Genomic DNA, 15,927 nt, shown 5'->3' on the forward strand with positions numbered 1-15,927 from the left:
AAGGAAGGAAGAGGAAGGAAGGAAAAGGAAGGAAGGAAGGAAGGAAGGAAGGAAGGAAGGAAGGAAGGAAGGAAGGAAGAGGAAGGAAGGAAGAGGAAGGAAGGAAGGAAGGAAGGAAGGAAGGAAGGAAGGAAGGAAGGAAGGAAAGGAAGGAAGGGAAGGAAGAAAGAAATCACAGGGAACAGATCATGTAGGGCCCGTGGCCATGGTAAGAACTTTGGCTTCTACTATGAGGAAACAGGAAGCCATAGAAGGCACAGCTGTAAGCAGAACAGATGTGATCTGACAGATTCAAAGGATCATTCAGACTGCAGTGTTGAAGAACCATAAGGGGGCAAAGAGTGGCAGGGAGCAGGGAGGCCAGTGAAAAAGTCACCTTGAGGCATCTGGGTGGCTCAGTCAGTTAAGCATCTGACTCTTGATTTCGGCTCAGGTCATGATCTCACGGTTCGTGAGTTTGGGCCCCACATCGGGCTCTGTGCTGGCAGCATGGAGTCTGCCTGGGATTCTCTCTCTCTCTCTCTCTCTCTCTCTCTCTCTCTCTGTCCCCTCCCCTGCTTGCATTCTCGCTCTTGCTCTCTCTCTCTCTCTCTCAAAATAAGTAAATAAACTTTAAAAATAAATAAATACAAATCAAAAAATACAAAGTCACCTCAGTAACCCAGGGCGAGATTGAATGTGGGCAATAAGAATACAGAGAAGTCAAGGGTGAGTCCAAGAATTTGGGCTAAACAAGTGAGATGGTGAAGGCTACCTAAGGGATGAGTAGGGGGCTAGAGAGAGCACAGGAATTTCACTGTGGACCTGCTACATCCGGAATGACTTTCAGACACCCAGGTGAACACCAGGAGGGAGACAGAGAATTCCACAACGCATTGGAAGTCAGGGAAGGAGGAGGCGGTGAACTTGCCGGGAGACAGAGGGGAAGCGGGAGCGGGAGCTTTCACCAGCAAAACGGAGAAAGCATTCTAAGAAGGAGGGACCACTGAGCTGTGTCAAATGACTCTGAGCTGAGGGCAGAAAGGCAGCCATGCGGCGTCGTGGGGAGCAAAGCCAGAGGTGGTCTTCTGGAAGTTCTGCTGTAAAGGAGAGCGGAGAGAGCAATAGCTAGAGGCAGACAAGGGGCTGAGGGAGGTCGGGGCTCATTTGTCTGCAATGACTGCCTCATTTTCTCCAGCTTCAAACCTTCCCGCCTGGACCGCTCCGCTAGCTCAGGCTCCGTCCATCTCAGGTCTGAACCTCGGCTGTCCTTTCTCCCTTCTCCTGGCTCACCCCCTTTCCACGGGCAGGTCATTTGTTCTCCAGCTTCCAGCTCAACCACCTGGGGGCCAAAGGGGGAGGCCAAGGTGAAAGTTAAACTCTCCCTGGAAAATGATAAGAACTCATTGTCCCCAGAAAGGAGCTATAAATGTTTCTGAAATTCCGACCATTCCTCCCTTTGAGTCTAGGATGTTTTCAGTCTTCAAGAGTCTTCATTAAAATGCAAAGGTCCCACCTAGCGAGAGGGGAGGTGGTAAGGCTCCTGTGGCCATCCTCCTTTCCTGCAGAGCTAAACTCACAGGGAGGCCCATGTTTCCTGGGCACCACACTTCATCCCAACCTCTCATTCACCCTCCGAATACAGATTCTTTTATTATCCACACTTCACAAATGACTATCCTGAATCTCTGAGAAATTAAACAATTTATGCACAGTCCCAGGGCTACAAAATCGCAAAGGCAGGATTTGAACCCAGGCCACTTGACTTCAGCGCTCACATTCCATGGAGTTTTTCTGGTTGGTTATTTTTCTGGTTTTTCCACTTTTTTTTCGGTCTGCTGACTTTTTTTCACTCCTAAAATGGTGGTAAAACATACACAAAATTTACTATTTTGACCATTTTAAAGAATACAGTTCAGGGGCGCCTGGGCAGCTCAGTCGGTTAAGCGTCCGACTTAGGCTCAGATCATGATCTCACAGTTCATGGGTTCAAGCCCCACATCAGGTTCTGTGCTGACAGCTCAGAGCCTGGAGCCTGTTTTGGATTCTGTGTCTCCCTCTCTCTCTTCCCCTCCCCCACTTGCACTCTCTCTCTCTCTGTCTCTCTCTCTCTCTCTCTCTCTAAGAAATAAATAAATAAACACTAAAAAAAAATTTTTTTTAAACACTACAATTCAGCAGCTTTAGGTAGATTTGCACTGTGTGCAACAGACACTGACACAGGATTTCTGACTCCCAAACTTGTTGATCACTCCAAAAGGAAATGATCTGTTGATTTTTTAATAATACATTAATGTAGTTCAAAAGCCAAATGTATTAGAACGTATACGGTGAGGGGCACCTGGGTGGCTTGGTTGGTTAAGCATCAGATTCTTGATTTCAGCTCAGGCCATGATCTCACAGTTTGTGAGTTCAAGCCCCACCATCAGGCTCCGCGCTGACAGTGTGGAGCCTGTTTGGGATTCTGTGTGTGTGTGTGTCTGACCCTCCCCTGCTCACTATCTCTCTCTCTCAAAATAAATAAATAAACAGTTAAAATATTTATATATACATATATATGTATATATACATACACACACACATATATATATATACATATACATATGGTGAAAGGCATTGTCTTATCCTTGTCCCCGTGCAGCTCCCCAGCCACCTCATGGAATGGTTTCTACACATCCTTCTGCAGTTTCTTTATGCAAACATAAGCCAACACAAAGATGGAGTCCTATTTTCACCCTTTTTTATTAAAAAAAAAAAACAAAAAACAAAAAAACAGCATATATTGTACACTCCATCCTGCACCTTGCTTTTCTTTACTCAGAATATCTTGGGAGAACTTTTTACATTGGACCCTAGAAAGCTTCCCTATTCCTTTTTAAGTCACATGGCATTCCAGGGCATGAATCCAGGTGCCCAGTTCTCTACTGATAGGCATTTGCTTGTTTCCAGCGTTTTGCTGTTTCAAACAATATTGCAGTGAATGACCTTGTACTATATCGTTCCACGCATGTGCAAATATAGATGCAGGATAAATTCTCAAAGGGGGTTCCCTGGGTCGAAGGGACTATACATATGCGTAATGGTGATGGGTGTGGCCAAACTGTACTGCTCATGGGATGCTATCAATTGATCTTTCATTAAATGGGTATGTGAATGAGGGCCCACGGGCCCACTCAAAACACTGTGCTACTCCCCCCTCCCCCCGCTCCCGGCCCAGGGCTGGAACCAATGCCAAAGCAACTTTTGTCTATGGTTTCTGCCTGGCCCAAGTCACTTTTACCCCTTCATCTGATAATGAAACTCCCCACCTTTACTTTAGGGATCTGCTCTTCTCCCAGTGGAAAGGACTCTTATGCTCACAATACCCACACCAGCCACAGGGATGAGCCCTGACTCAGGCTGGGCCAAGCATAAATCCCCACCCAACCCCCATGTAGAGATTAATGGACAGATGGGCGTGTGATCCAAACCAATTGGAACTCCTTGGGGTTTGTCTAAAAGGAGCTGGTGGAAAGGAGATTTTTTTCCCCTCTCTGGAGGAAAAAGCGTTAAAATGTTAAACCCACAGTGGTCTGTAACCATGGTTTCAACATCAGAGGTAGAGATGGCCCAAGAGAATGAAGCCAACACAAAAAAGAGACACAGACACAAGAGACAGAGAGGAAGAGAGATTGCTCAAGGTCCTGGATCCAGCTGTCCCTGAGGCCCAGCCCTTTCTACAAATGGGTTATGACAGCCAATACATCCCCCTACTTTGTTTAATTCAACCTGGGCTTCTGACATTTGCCCCCAAGAGTCCTAATACATTATATCTAAAGTATAATCCCTAGTTTGTTATAATATATAGAAACAGATGTAGATGCAGATGTAAATACACTGTGTGGGAGGGTATGTGTTTAGAGGGAAAAAAGACCAGAAAAAAATATATTAAATGTTAATAGTGGTTATCTCTGCAATCCCCCATCTGGGATTGCAGATGATTTTTATTTTAGTCTTTGTACTTTTCTGTGTTTTCCAAATTTTCTGCAAGGAACATGGATTTTAAAAATATAATAAACATTTCTTTAAAAAAAATCAGATTGGCAAGAAGCAGCCCAGAAAACGCTCAGAAGAAGGTTCTAAGCCTGTGTGGTGGTCAGGAACAGCAGAGATGTCCACCCTGAAGCCTGCTCTCCATGGACAGCACCCCCTGGAATGGCTGCTGCCCAGCTCGCGTCTGGCTGGCAGTCACCGAAGGCATCCATGTTGTGGGCACCAAACCCAAGCCTTCTGTCGTGTGGCCACAGGCTCTGATCTGTGCCCAAAGGTCAGCTCAGAGTCAAGACTCTTCTCTCCACACTCCTACCGGAATCCATGCTGAGCCCCCGGAAGTCCCCACCCACCCACTACCAGTCCCCTTGGCCTCCAAGGAGAACCCCACAAGACACTGACAAATGCCTGTCCAGGAGTCCACAGCTACAGGAAAGGAAAATGCTGGGATAAAAAGAGAGCTCACACAAGGTGGCCCAGTCTCTCCAGAGCCTTCTCCCTGAGCTGACCTTCCCATCAACACATGACCATTGGAGGAGGGCGATGGGCTTGGACAAGAGAGAGGCCTTGGGGACCGTCAACTTCAGAACCTGTAGAGAAGGGTGGGCTGTGGCTTCCCCAAGGCACTCTGGCCCCAAATGTATTTCAGTGCTCATGGAGACAGGACTAGAGCTCCCCCAACCTGGTCACCCCGTCTTCAACCAGAGAAACACTCTCTTTTATCTTTTTTTTACATATGAGGGTCTGAATAAGATGTTTGTTCTCTTACCCCTCTAGCCATTTTCAAGTGTGTAATCCAGAGGCTTTCAGTATTATGCAAGCATCACAGCTGTCCATTTCCAGAATCTTTTCCATCATCCCAAACAGAAATTCTGATCCACTGAACAATGACTCTTCCCCACCACCACCCCAAACCCTGTTCTACTTTCTGGCTCTCTGCTTTTACCTATTCTCAGTACCTCACATAAGTGAGATCAAGCAAATTTCTGTCCTTCTGTGTGTCTGGCTTAGTGACTTAGCATAATGTGTTCAGGTTCATCCACGTTGTATCGGAATTCCATTCCATTTTATGACTGAATAATATCTTGTATGGATATACCACATTTTGTTTATCTAGTCACCTGCTGAAGGACACCTGAGCTGCTTCCACTTTTGGCTGTTCTGAATAATGTTGCTATGAACATGGGTGTGCAGATATCCGTTTGAGTCCCTGCTTTCAGTTCTTTTGGGCATATGTACCTAGAAGTGGAATTGCTGAATAAGAGCTTTGCTTACACAAATAATTCCAGTTAAAGAACAAGTAAAAATCAGTCATTCATTAGAACTAGTCCCATTTCACAGATAGGGAAACTGAGGGCCACTGTTTGAACACCATGTACATTCAGGATCACACATGGTGCTACTTTCCCTGGGTTTTTCTGTGGGGCTTCAGGCTGCCCCTCTGCCCTGCTGCAGTTACTTCCTTGCTGTCTAGGGGTCCCCACCTCTCATACCCCTGAGATCTCTGCTGGGCCTGAGCTTCCCGCAGGGGGATGGATCATACAGAGCCTGCCCCACTCTCAGACAGGACCTTGTGACCAAGAGCATCCATGGCTAGATGATCAGAGGAAGGAGCAATCTAAATGAAAGGAATCCAGACTTTCTGGGTGGAGAGGCAAATAAGCCCCACAGAGCACCAGCAAAAGAGGATGGGGAAATATCACTGAACCCCAGAGTTGAGGGCCGACCCCAAGCAAGGTCTGACACAGTCACGCACTGGACTGCCCCAATGTCCAGGATAGACTCTGGGAAGGGGGTGCCCAAGGAGCGTGCTTAGTAAGGCTGGGGGGTCCAATATGCTGCATCAGGGAAGAAGAGAGAACACCTCACCCAGCAGAGGCAGAAGGGGCATCCCTGCATCTGGGAGAGTACCAGCCTCTGCAGCCACCAGCAAAGTAGACAAGATTGAACAGAGACCAACACCAACTAAACCACCGGGGCCAGGAGAGCAGACAGCTGCTGTTTTCTCCTGTCCAGCTTCCATTCCCTGGTCTACTGACAGCAACATACCAAATTTCCTTAGGTGACCCACCCTCCTATTTTCTCAGTCCAGGTGACTCCACCCCTAGAACCAGGAGGGGGCACCTAGACTTGGATCATCAGCATAGCTCATCCCCTCTGGCCAAAGTTCAGAGGTGGGCACGTGACCCACCGTGTCCAGTATGAGTGGTCCCTGGGACTCCCTCGAAAATCATCAGAAAACAGACTTGCTCTTCCTGTTGGTTGGTATTGCTACACTGGCAGAATGTAAGCCTGGAATAGCCATCATCTTTCTTTGTGGACAACCTGAGGATGCAGCCAACCCAAAAGAAAGCATAGCTTAGACACGGGGAGAGAGAACCAGTGTCCAGAATACTATTCTAGCCCTGGATCAGGCCATACCTGAATCTGTCCCCCTTGAACTTTCCAATTACCTAAACCAATACATTTCTCTTTCCCTTTAAGTTCATTAGGATTGGGGTCTGTCACCTGCAACCAAAAGATTCCTGAGTCACTTAGCTAAACTGCCAATCAAGAGTCATTTGGGAGGTACCACCTACCACTCCTCCGATATGAAGACCCTCTAGCCCCAAACCCCAATAAATAGCATTACAATAAAACAAAGGTTACAGAGCTCCATTTCAACTGTAATACTAATTATGTTTCTGAGCTAACTAGGGCACCAAACTGCCATGTGAGTTTGGGGGAGGCAGGGAACAGAGAAGCCTAACCTGCCCTTCACTCCTTGGCATTTAACACCAACAAAAATGGCCTGAGGTGACCCTGACAGCCTCATTTCCCACTACTGCCCAATGTGAAATCCACACCACAGTCCAACTGAGTTCTGAACGTGTCCGCCGCTCTCCTTACCTCCATTCCTTTGTGTACCCTGTCCCATTTAACTAGAATGTACTTCCCTACTCCATCTCTCCCTTCAGAAATTTTGTCCAGTCTCCCTGGCCCACCTCAAATGCCACCAACTCCATGAAGCCTTCCTTGGGGTGGTCCCTCCTTCTTTTGACCTCCAGGATGGAGGCCACCATCTCCTCCAGCACCCACCATCTTCTGTATGGGGTTCACACTACACGTCTGGTCTCTACTTGGAGCACAGGCAGCTTAAGGCAAGGACAGTATCTTATTCTCCTCCAGGATCCTGTTGTCCCATGCCTGGCACACACCTGGCCTTCCACAAACACTGATGGAAGTGACTTGAAACAGCACAAATGAATGCTTGGAACACAATCCATTTATAATCAGGACTGCTGCCTGTGTTTGTGTACTCATGGAGGAGAAAGACAGGGTGAATGCTGCGGGGGGGGGGGAGGTGGGGGCACTTTCCAGAAAAGGGGAAGGAAGGTCAGAGGAACTGCAATGTGGAAGCCAGGTGTCCCTGCTCCCATCACTTGCACCACGGGCTGTGTCCTGCCTCTCCACGGTCATGCCCTTGAGGGACCTTCTCAGCTATCAGTAACTGGCCTTTGTTGATGTCACACTCAAAAGCTCTTCCTGGCACCTTTGAAGATCTAGTTTTCAGACAGCCTGTTTTGGTTACCTCTTGATTTACACGCTGTTTCTGTTTCCATCTTTGCATCTCAAGATTAAATCCTATTAAAATAAATGTTCTATTAAAATACAGATGGAACAGGTAACCCGGGCTCCAGCCCAGACCTTCCCGTTCTCATAGAGAAGCAGAAATCTCTGTTCTAATTAGTGGGGACAGCAGCCAGGAGCCCTTTCAGCTTGTGTGAAGCCTGGTAAATCAGTTCCCCCCTTCTGGGCTCCACTGCCCCCTCCCTTGCCCCAGCTCAGGCCCAGTATTCAAAAGGCGCCCAGCTGCCCAAGAGACCAATCCAGTCTCTTCCTTAAAAACTAATGAGAATGTGTGAAGGTGCTACAGTTCTTCACGTTTTGAAGCATTTTCATACACCTGGAATGCATTTCGTGTACCTGAGCTGCATCACCGTCCACTTCATACACCGCGAAAGTCAAGGGCGGAGGGGTCAAGTAACTCAGCCACGGTCACCGTGAAACTGGTGACAGGAGAAGAGGCTTAGAATTTGGCATCAGGCAGTTCTGGACTGGACTCCCAGCTCTGCTGTACAAGCTGAGTGACACTGGAAATGTCACCCCTTTGGAACCTCAGCTTTCTTCTCTATGAAAAACGGAGATGGTGATAGTAAGGGTGTTGCAGAGAATGAAACGCGACAAGTGGGCCCACAGTGCCAGCCTAGTGCCATGCCCAGAGCAGAGGCAACATGTGCTCCCGGTCCAGTCCCTTCTCTTAGGATTCCTGAGTTTTTACACTGTAATACATAGCCTCCCATAATTGCTGTCACTTTATTTGGGGGTAATTAGGGAGGGAAGGGTGGGGAGGAACATTTAAGACAATGAACAGTGGCCTTTCTGCAGCCCATCTCCTGCAGGGACCCTCATTTCCAATCACACTGGACCTACCCAAAACCAAAGGAAGCCCAAAGGGCATGCAGGGCTGGGATGTGGCCCCCAGCCGCCCCCCACCCCTGAGCCTCCTGCCTCCCCCACTCTACATCCAATCCCTCAGCTGTGGAGGAGGTAGCACAGGTGTGGCCAGGGATGGGTACAAAGGTGAGCAGAAAGGGACCAGCCCTATACTGAGCAGGCTGCTGCCAGTTTAGCTGTGATGCAGGAAGGCAGGCCCACCAATGTTGCCAAAGCTTCTGATTTCTCCAGAGAAGACTGAAAAAAAAAAAATGTGCAACATGGAACCTTCCAATTTTAAAATATCAGCTTCAAAGGGAAAAACACATGTGGGCCTAACAGAGCCCCTGGAGAATGGGCGGGGCTTTGCACCTGCGCTGTGCCCCGCTGTATCCCCAGCATCGAGAACAGTGTCTGGCACACGGTAGAGGCTTCATGAGGATTCAAGGAATCTGCAGGGGCCATTTCCAACCTCTACCTCAGGCACCTGGCAAGCTTCCAGGCGTCAGGGTGGAGTCCCTGACGGGTGCAGTCCCGCTATCTGTAGACAAGACAGTGTGGTTTTAGAGCACGTGACGGTGAGAAATGAGGGGAGGTCCTGACTCCACCCCTCGGAGGGATCTGTCCTGTAAACCAGGTGAGAGTCGTACCTTGTGTGGGGGCCGTTTCAAGTCGTCATACCCTGAGAGTAAACACTTACGACAGCAGCCAGCCCCCCGACTCCACCACACTCATTCAGTGTGGCTGGTCAAGATCCTCACAGTAAAGAAAGAGAAAAGCAGGGGAGGGGGGCTCTAATCAACAGAGGGGCTCCCTTCTGCCTTTGGAGAAGTGGACTAACCCTGAGGCCTGGCAGGGTCAGCACCGCCCCCACCCCCCCACCGGAGGGCTCCGGGAAGGACTTGGCTAGAGTTCCAGCCTTCATGAAAGAGTGTGTTCATAACTGATAAGCTTAAAAGCAAGTGACAATTTTTCAACCCACCCTTGCTCCAAGGGCAGTGAATAAACACAGCATCAGCTCCAGGTTCCCACTGAGTGTGTCTAGAAGGGGAGGAGGTGAAACCAAGCTTACTCATCCCTAGAAATCAGAGTGGATTCTCTGACACCTTCTTCTCCGGGGCTGAACTAGGACGCCCCACTTAGAAATCCCAACTCAGGAAATCCTAAATATGCTCTTCCCTTTATTCTGGGTGTCCAGGCTACCCAGGTACCCCACATACAAGGCAATGGACCTGACTCCACATTAATTATAAGCGGACTGTGGGGACGCAAGAAGGAGCCTGCTGGGGTGCAGGAAAGTTCGGCGACCTCACGTGGGTGGTATCTCTACAGGTGAATACATATGTGGAAATTAACTGAGCCGTGCCCTGAGATCTGTACACTCACTGTATGTATGTTACACTTGCATGCATTCACAGTAACAGCCGTGGCAGTGCGTGTTAGGCACCTCTCCGAAGCCAGGCACTGCGGTAGTGCTCATCCCGGGTTCCAAATAACACAGCAGTGAAGACCACCGCCTCTGGACCTCAACAGACCAGGGTTAAAATCCCTGTTCCTCCACCTCTGATTCTGGCCCCAGCATGCTCCTCAAACTCTGAGCCTCTGTCCCTCTACCGGAAAATAAAGAGAATAACTCGTACAATTAAGACAGGTAGGTAAGCCTAGCCTACAGTAAGCCTCAAAAGATGTTGGCTTGCTACAACCATTCAACCTTCAACCACCCCAGGACCCTGGTGCTTTGGGCCCACTTGAACATTTGAGAAATGTGCCCGCTTCCTTCCAACAGCACTCCCCAAACGGCAGGCATTTCCACAGCATCTTCTCAATTTTCTCCCAGATCCATGTACCACCTGACTGTTACTTTTCTTAACACTTTTCTTCAAATTGATCGCAATTTTTTACTTAAACAAATTTACTTTTTAAAAATGTTATGTAACCATCATACATGGAAAACCAGTATCACTTGCCAGAACTCACTTTTTTTAAAAATAGCAATTAAAATAAAAAGCATTTGTCCACCTGAGATCATCTTGCCTACCTCATTTACTTTTTATGGATTCAAGAGGGAAGGAAACTCAGTTTGTGGGGCGGACGTGGGGTAGGGAGGGCAAGAGGGCCTCATCTGCTTAAAACGACTGAGACATTTCCTGAGCCCTTCAGCAGCCCCCGTCTGCACAGAAGTGATTTTCGTTGGTGTAACCAAACGGGCTTGGCAGGCCCTGTATTTGGCAACATCCTGGTAACCAGCCATCTGTGTACCACACGGGCTCCAAAGAGATAAAGCTGCATTTAGAAAAAATATATATTCACTAATGGCGGGTGTTCACTAATTCAGACACCCACTGGCCCCTCTCTGGCATGAATGAAGGGAGCCCTCCTCTGCCTACCACCCAGCAGCTCCAGCACCCGAGATCTAGGAACTCAGTGTCAGGACAGGCCCGGGGCCCGGCCCCAGCTTCAGGACTGAGCCTGGACCCTCGCATCTGTGGGTCCCCAAACCACGCAGGGGCAGGAGAAGAGAAGAGTAATAACAACACTCCTCCTGTGCACATAATCTGTTACCTTTATGTTCAAACGCTCTTCCCAAGGGAAATGAAGGAGAGGGAAGAGGACATTCCCCAATCTCAGCCAAGAGAAGGCATCTTGAAATCTGTGTCAGAGGGCACACTGCAGTCCTACGAGGACCCCGGGGAATAGGCAATGGGCATATTTCTTCTGGGGAGTCAGTGAGTCTCGTAAGCACCCATTCATTCATTCAGCAAATACTTACTAAGCACCTCCGATTGGGGCAATGGGGGCCCCGGGGTGAAAAAGGCAAAGTCCCTGCTGTTGGAGAGCTCATATTCTAGGAGTGGGAATAGTCAATAAATTGTTTATTACATAATGTCAGTTAATGATAAGTGCCATGGAGGAAATAAATCAGAGTAAAGCAATAATGGCTGGAGTAAGCTGCTTAGATTGGAAGGTCAGGGGAGTCCTTTTAGAAGAGATGACATTTGGGGCACCTGGGTGGCTCAGTCAGTTGAGCATCCAACTTTGGCTCAGATCATGATCTCACGGTTCGTGAGTTCAAGCCCCACACTGGGCTCGCTGCTGACAGCACAGAGCCCACTTTGGATCCTCTGTCCCCCTCTTTCTGCCCCTCCCCCACTTGTGCTCTCCCAAAAATAAATATTAAAAAAGAGAGATGACATTTGAGCTGACACCCAACAATGAGGAAGCACCACTCAATTAAGTCACCATAAACAGCATGTGTAAAGGGCCTGGGGTAGGAACAAGCATGGCATGTTCCAGAAACAGAAAGGCCTTTGCAGCAGAAATACAGTGACCGCCGAGAGTGAGAGGGAAACTGGCAGTGAGATCAGAGAACCAGGCAGGGGATGCAGGCCCAGCTTCAGAGTTTGGACTTAATTTAAATTATAATCAGAAGCCTATGGAGAGATTTCTACTTTGGAGAGACTTGATTTTACTTGAAGTTTTAAAACTCCACTCTGGCCACCATAAGAATGGATAAGGAGGACAAGAAGCAGGGACACCAAATGGGAGATTAAAACAGTGGCTCCAAAGGAATTAAAAACCTTGGGACGTCTGGATGGCTCAAACAGTTGAGCATCCAAATTCGACTCAGGTCATGATCTCACCGTTCCTGAGTTTGAGCCCCATGTTGGGCTTTGCACTGACAGCCTGTTTCAGATTCTCTGTCTCCCTCTCTCTGCCCCTCCCGTGCTTGCTCTCTCTCTCAAAATTAAACATTAAAAAAAAAAAAAAACCACCTCATTTCTGCCTCAAATTCTCTCCCTTAACTCTACGAGTCTAACTTCTCACACACTCAGTGAGTCTTAAAATGGGAAGCTGGTAAAGGGAGATGTTTGTTCTTTAAAGCAATAACAGCCAACCAAGTGGCATTCAAACATCAGACAAGAGAGGGCAAGTAACAGGCCCTTCCCCAAAGGGCAGGACCCAGCCACCTCCTGAGAAGAGAACAAGCAGCCATCTGTTCTGGGGCCAGGGAGCAGATCGGCTCCCGCCTGTGCCCCTTCCAGCCCTGGGACTTTGGGACTCCAAGGCCAGGACTCCCACACACTCCACAGGCTCAGACCCCAAATCCAGCCAGCTCGTGGGTCCGTCACACGCTCTCCCATGGCAGACACAGTATCCTCCACACCAGCCTTCAAACTCCAAAGACAAAATCAATTAACAGCTGCCAACGTCACTAAAACAGACAATTAGACAAACTCCAAAGCGCGGTCTTGCCCAAAAAACAAACAAACAAATGTGATAGAACCTTTAAAACTCAATATCGACTTACAGTATCATAGGGAACAGCAGAACATGTTAAATGACACCAGGAGATACCATCCACGAAATCCTGACTCCCCAAAATAATTAAGTTTCTCCGATAAAGAAGTTATAAAGATGTGGTGCCTAGGTGGCTCAGTTGGTTAAGCGTCCAACTTCAGCTCAGGTCATGATCTCATGGTTCAAGAGTTAGAGCCCCGCATCAGGCTCTGCACTGACCACTTGGAGCCCACTTCAGATCCTCTGTCTCCCTCTCTCTCTGCTTTCTCTTTCTCTCTCTCTCTCTCTCTCTCAAAAATAAAAATAAATATATTTTAAAAACCCCCCAAAAAAAGAAATTATAAAGAAAAAAAATTGGAAGAGAAAACTTATAAAGTGATATATCACCAATTACACGGGATTTTTCCAATCCTGACTCAAAAAATTTTTGAAAAACTTTTATGAGACAAATAGGGGAATCTGAGCACTAATTCAATATGATACTAAGGAATCACTGTTGGATGGGGCATCTGGGTGGCTCAGTTGGTTAAGCATCCGACTTCAGCTCAGGTCATGATCTGGCCAGTGCATGGGTTCAAGCCCCACGTAGGGCTCCATGCTGACAGCTCAGAGCCTGGAGCCTGCTTCAGATTCTGTGTCTCCCTCTCTCTCTGCCCCTCCCCACTTGCATGCACGCCCTCTCTCTCTCAAAAAGAGACATTAAAAAAATTTTTTTTAAGAAATTACTGTTAACTTAGGGAATACAATAATAGTAGTGTTTGTTTTCTTGCAAGAATTTTTAATTTTTTTAATGTTTATTTATTTTTGAGAGAGAGAGCATGAGCAGGGGAGAGGCAGAGAGAGAGAGAGGGAGACAAAGAATCTGAAGCAGGCTCCAGGCTCCTAGCTGTCAGCACAGAGACCAACACGGGGCTTGAACTCACAGACCACGAGATCATGACCTGAGCCAAAGTCAGACGCTCAACCGACTGAGCCACCCAGGCACCCCTATTTCCTTACAAGAATTCTTATCTGTAAGATGTATACTGAAATAATTAAGAATGAAATGATACCATGATGGGATTTATTTCAAACTAATCTTGTGGGGGATTGGGGGGGACACATAAATGAAACAAGATTGGCCATGAGTTCATGATGGCTCAAAATGGGCATCGTATTACTTTTCTCTCTACTTTTGTGCATGCATGAAAATTCCCACAATAAAAAGTAAAAAAAAAAAAAAAAAAAAAAGCTAGGGATGAACTTCTTGTGCGGAGGCCATGCTAATCTTCTCTGTATCGGTCCAGTTTTAGTATATGTGGTACCAAAGCAAGCTCGGGAAGAACTTTTTCTCTAATAACCCAAGCAGGAATAACCCACTAGACATTACACCCCACAACAGAGGGATCAAATTCATTAGATTCCCTGTTATGCCTCCCAGAGCCTGCCATGAGTGGTCTGCTGAATAATGAGGGAATTCTTGTTTTCCTCCTCACAAACCCCATGGTGGGAGTTGTCTCAAAATAACTACCCCCCCATCAGAAGTAGATGCCTTTTCATTTATGCTGTCTGACCTCTCTCCAGTTCAGAATATCACTCCCAAGTCCACACAACTTTATCCATACCATTTGGAACATATATATTTTGATTCTATTTTTCTACCTTAGTCCTTCCCATCAGAGATACCTGTTTTTCCCCTCAGAGGAAAGCATTCCCCCCGCCCATCCACTTCTATGACCAAGGCAGTGCTCTGGACCTTACCCTGATCTGCCACAACCACAAGAAAGCAGGATCTGAAAATCAAAGCACTTTAAAGGTGCTCTCCACTACAGTGATCTCCAAAACCGCCATCTGCAAGAAAGGTTTCATTCAGGTGCCTCGTTGGAACCATGCTCAAATCAGTCCCCCTCGAAAACACACCATTGCCTTTGCAGGATCCCAGGGGATGGAGTCCCTGGAAGATGGTCAGAAAGGCAGAACCTCCAGGTTATCCCACAACCCCCATAGAGAGTTGTCAAGTCAAGGTTGATGAGCACCACAGCCACTTCTCCAGGAGGCAAACTGAGGCTGGGCTTTCAACATAGTTCTCGGGACCTACCAAGAGTAACCTGGAGTCTCCTGGTTCTGGGCCCATTTGGGATACCTGTGTCATTACCCTCTTCCCTGGTGCACCTGCTGCCCCCAATATGCAATACATTTCCAGGTAGCCTGCAGAGGGCAGGAAGATGACAAAGACGATGGGGCCATCACTGCAAGGCCACACAGGACCACTCTACCCCTTAAGGCCAACAGCCAGGAGTGTTATCTGCATGAGTCTGTCAATTAAAGGTGCTAGGAAGATCGATGGATGGATGGACCAAGCCTTCTGGGAAGGATGAAGAAGGGGTCTTAGATGAGAGCAGAGAGGAATCAGGGACTCAGCAATTAAACACCCAGCCTGGAGTCTGGGGAGCACATAAGAGGTTGGCAGCTGCAGCCTGTTCCAGCGCACCCCCTGTCCACCCCACCCCCACCCCCACCCCCATGGCTGGTGCCCACAGAGCAAGGTTCAATAGCGAGCACTGCACTGATTTCAGATGCTTAAAGACAAAGAAACTCCAGATTACAGCAAGGGGAACAAAGGTCATTTAGCACCAACACGAAATCAATCCCTCTCTCTCCTTGGGTAAGTTAAGTCTGTGGCCAAAGCAATCAGGATGACAGAAGCAACAGCAGAACAGGACGAAGGCGAGGGCTGGGAGGGCCTCAACGTCTGCTGCATTGCAGGGAAGGGCACAGTGCATCCAAGAGGAAGGACAAGATACCATGAGCCTAAGGCATCCTCACCCCTGGCCAGTCCTTCCCTGTGCCTCACTGCACCTGGCTGCCCCCCCCCCCCCCCGGGCCCATGCATGGATGGCCTTGACTACTGGTGGGGCTGTCACCACCAGACATCTTACCTTGGTTTCCAGGAGCACAAGCCCAGAGAGAAGCGAATGGGAACGGTTCTGCTCAAACCCCTTCATCCTCATGGAGCACTTCATACCTTTGAGATGCACCTTCACCCACATTATCTCACTTAAGCCTTTTGCATGGACACAGGAACAAGCTCAGGGAGATTACATCTATACTGTCACGTCACAGTCAGTGGATAAGCGGGGACCGTGCAGTCAGTTTTCCACCCTA

General features: G+C 48.1%; 1 protein-coding gene, 1 long non-coding RNA gene and 1 pseudogene across 9 annotated transcripts in view; all 3 read right to left on the reverse strand.

Annotated features, from left to right (window-relative positions):
* The window catches only part of RAP1GAP2 (RAP1 GTPase activating protein 2), a 225,421-nt gene that overhangs the window by 121,232 nt on the left and 88,262 nt on the right, over nt 1–15,927 (reverse strand). The window contains exon 1 of one of the 8 annotated variants that reach the window (XM_045045367.1): nt 7,975–8,000. The exons of the other annotated variants lie outside the window; for them this stretch is intronic. Within the exon in view, the coding sequence (XP_044901302.1) occupies nt 7,975–8,000 (26 nt within the window). Of the gene's footprint in view, nt 1–7,974; nt 8,001–15,927 lie in introns of those variants that run through there. 8 annotated transcript variants of the gene reach the window in all.
* On the reverse strand, nt 1,614–7,964 carry LOC109494234. Its single transcript, XR_002148931.2, has 2 exons — nt 6,993–7,964; nt 1,614–1,834 (listed from the first exon to the last, which is right to left on the reverse strand). It is a non-coding gene; the product is annotated as an uncharacterized LOC109494234 (long non-coding RNA).
* LOC111557882 lies at nt 13,998–14,095 on the reverse strand (annotated as a pseudogene).

Source organism: Felis catus, chromosome E1 (assembly GCF_018350175.1).
Source record: "Felis catus isolate Fca126 chromosome E1, F.catus_Fca126_mat1.0, whole genome shotgun sequence".
Taxonomy (NCBI): Eukaryota; Metazoa; Chordata; class Mammalia; order Carnivora; family Felidae; genus Felis; species Felis catus.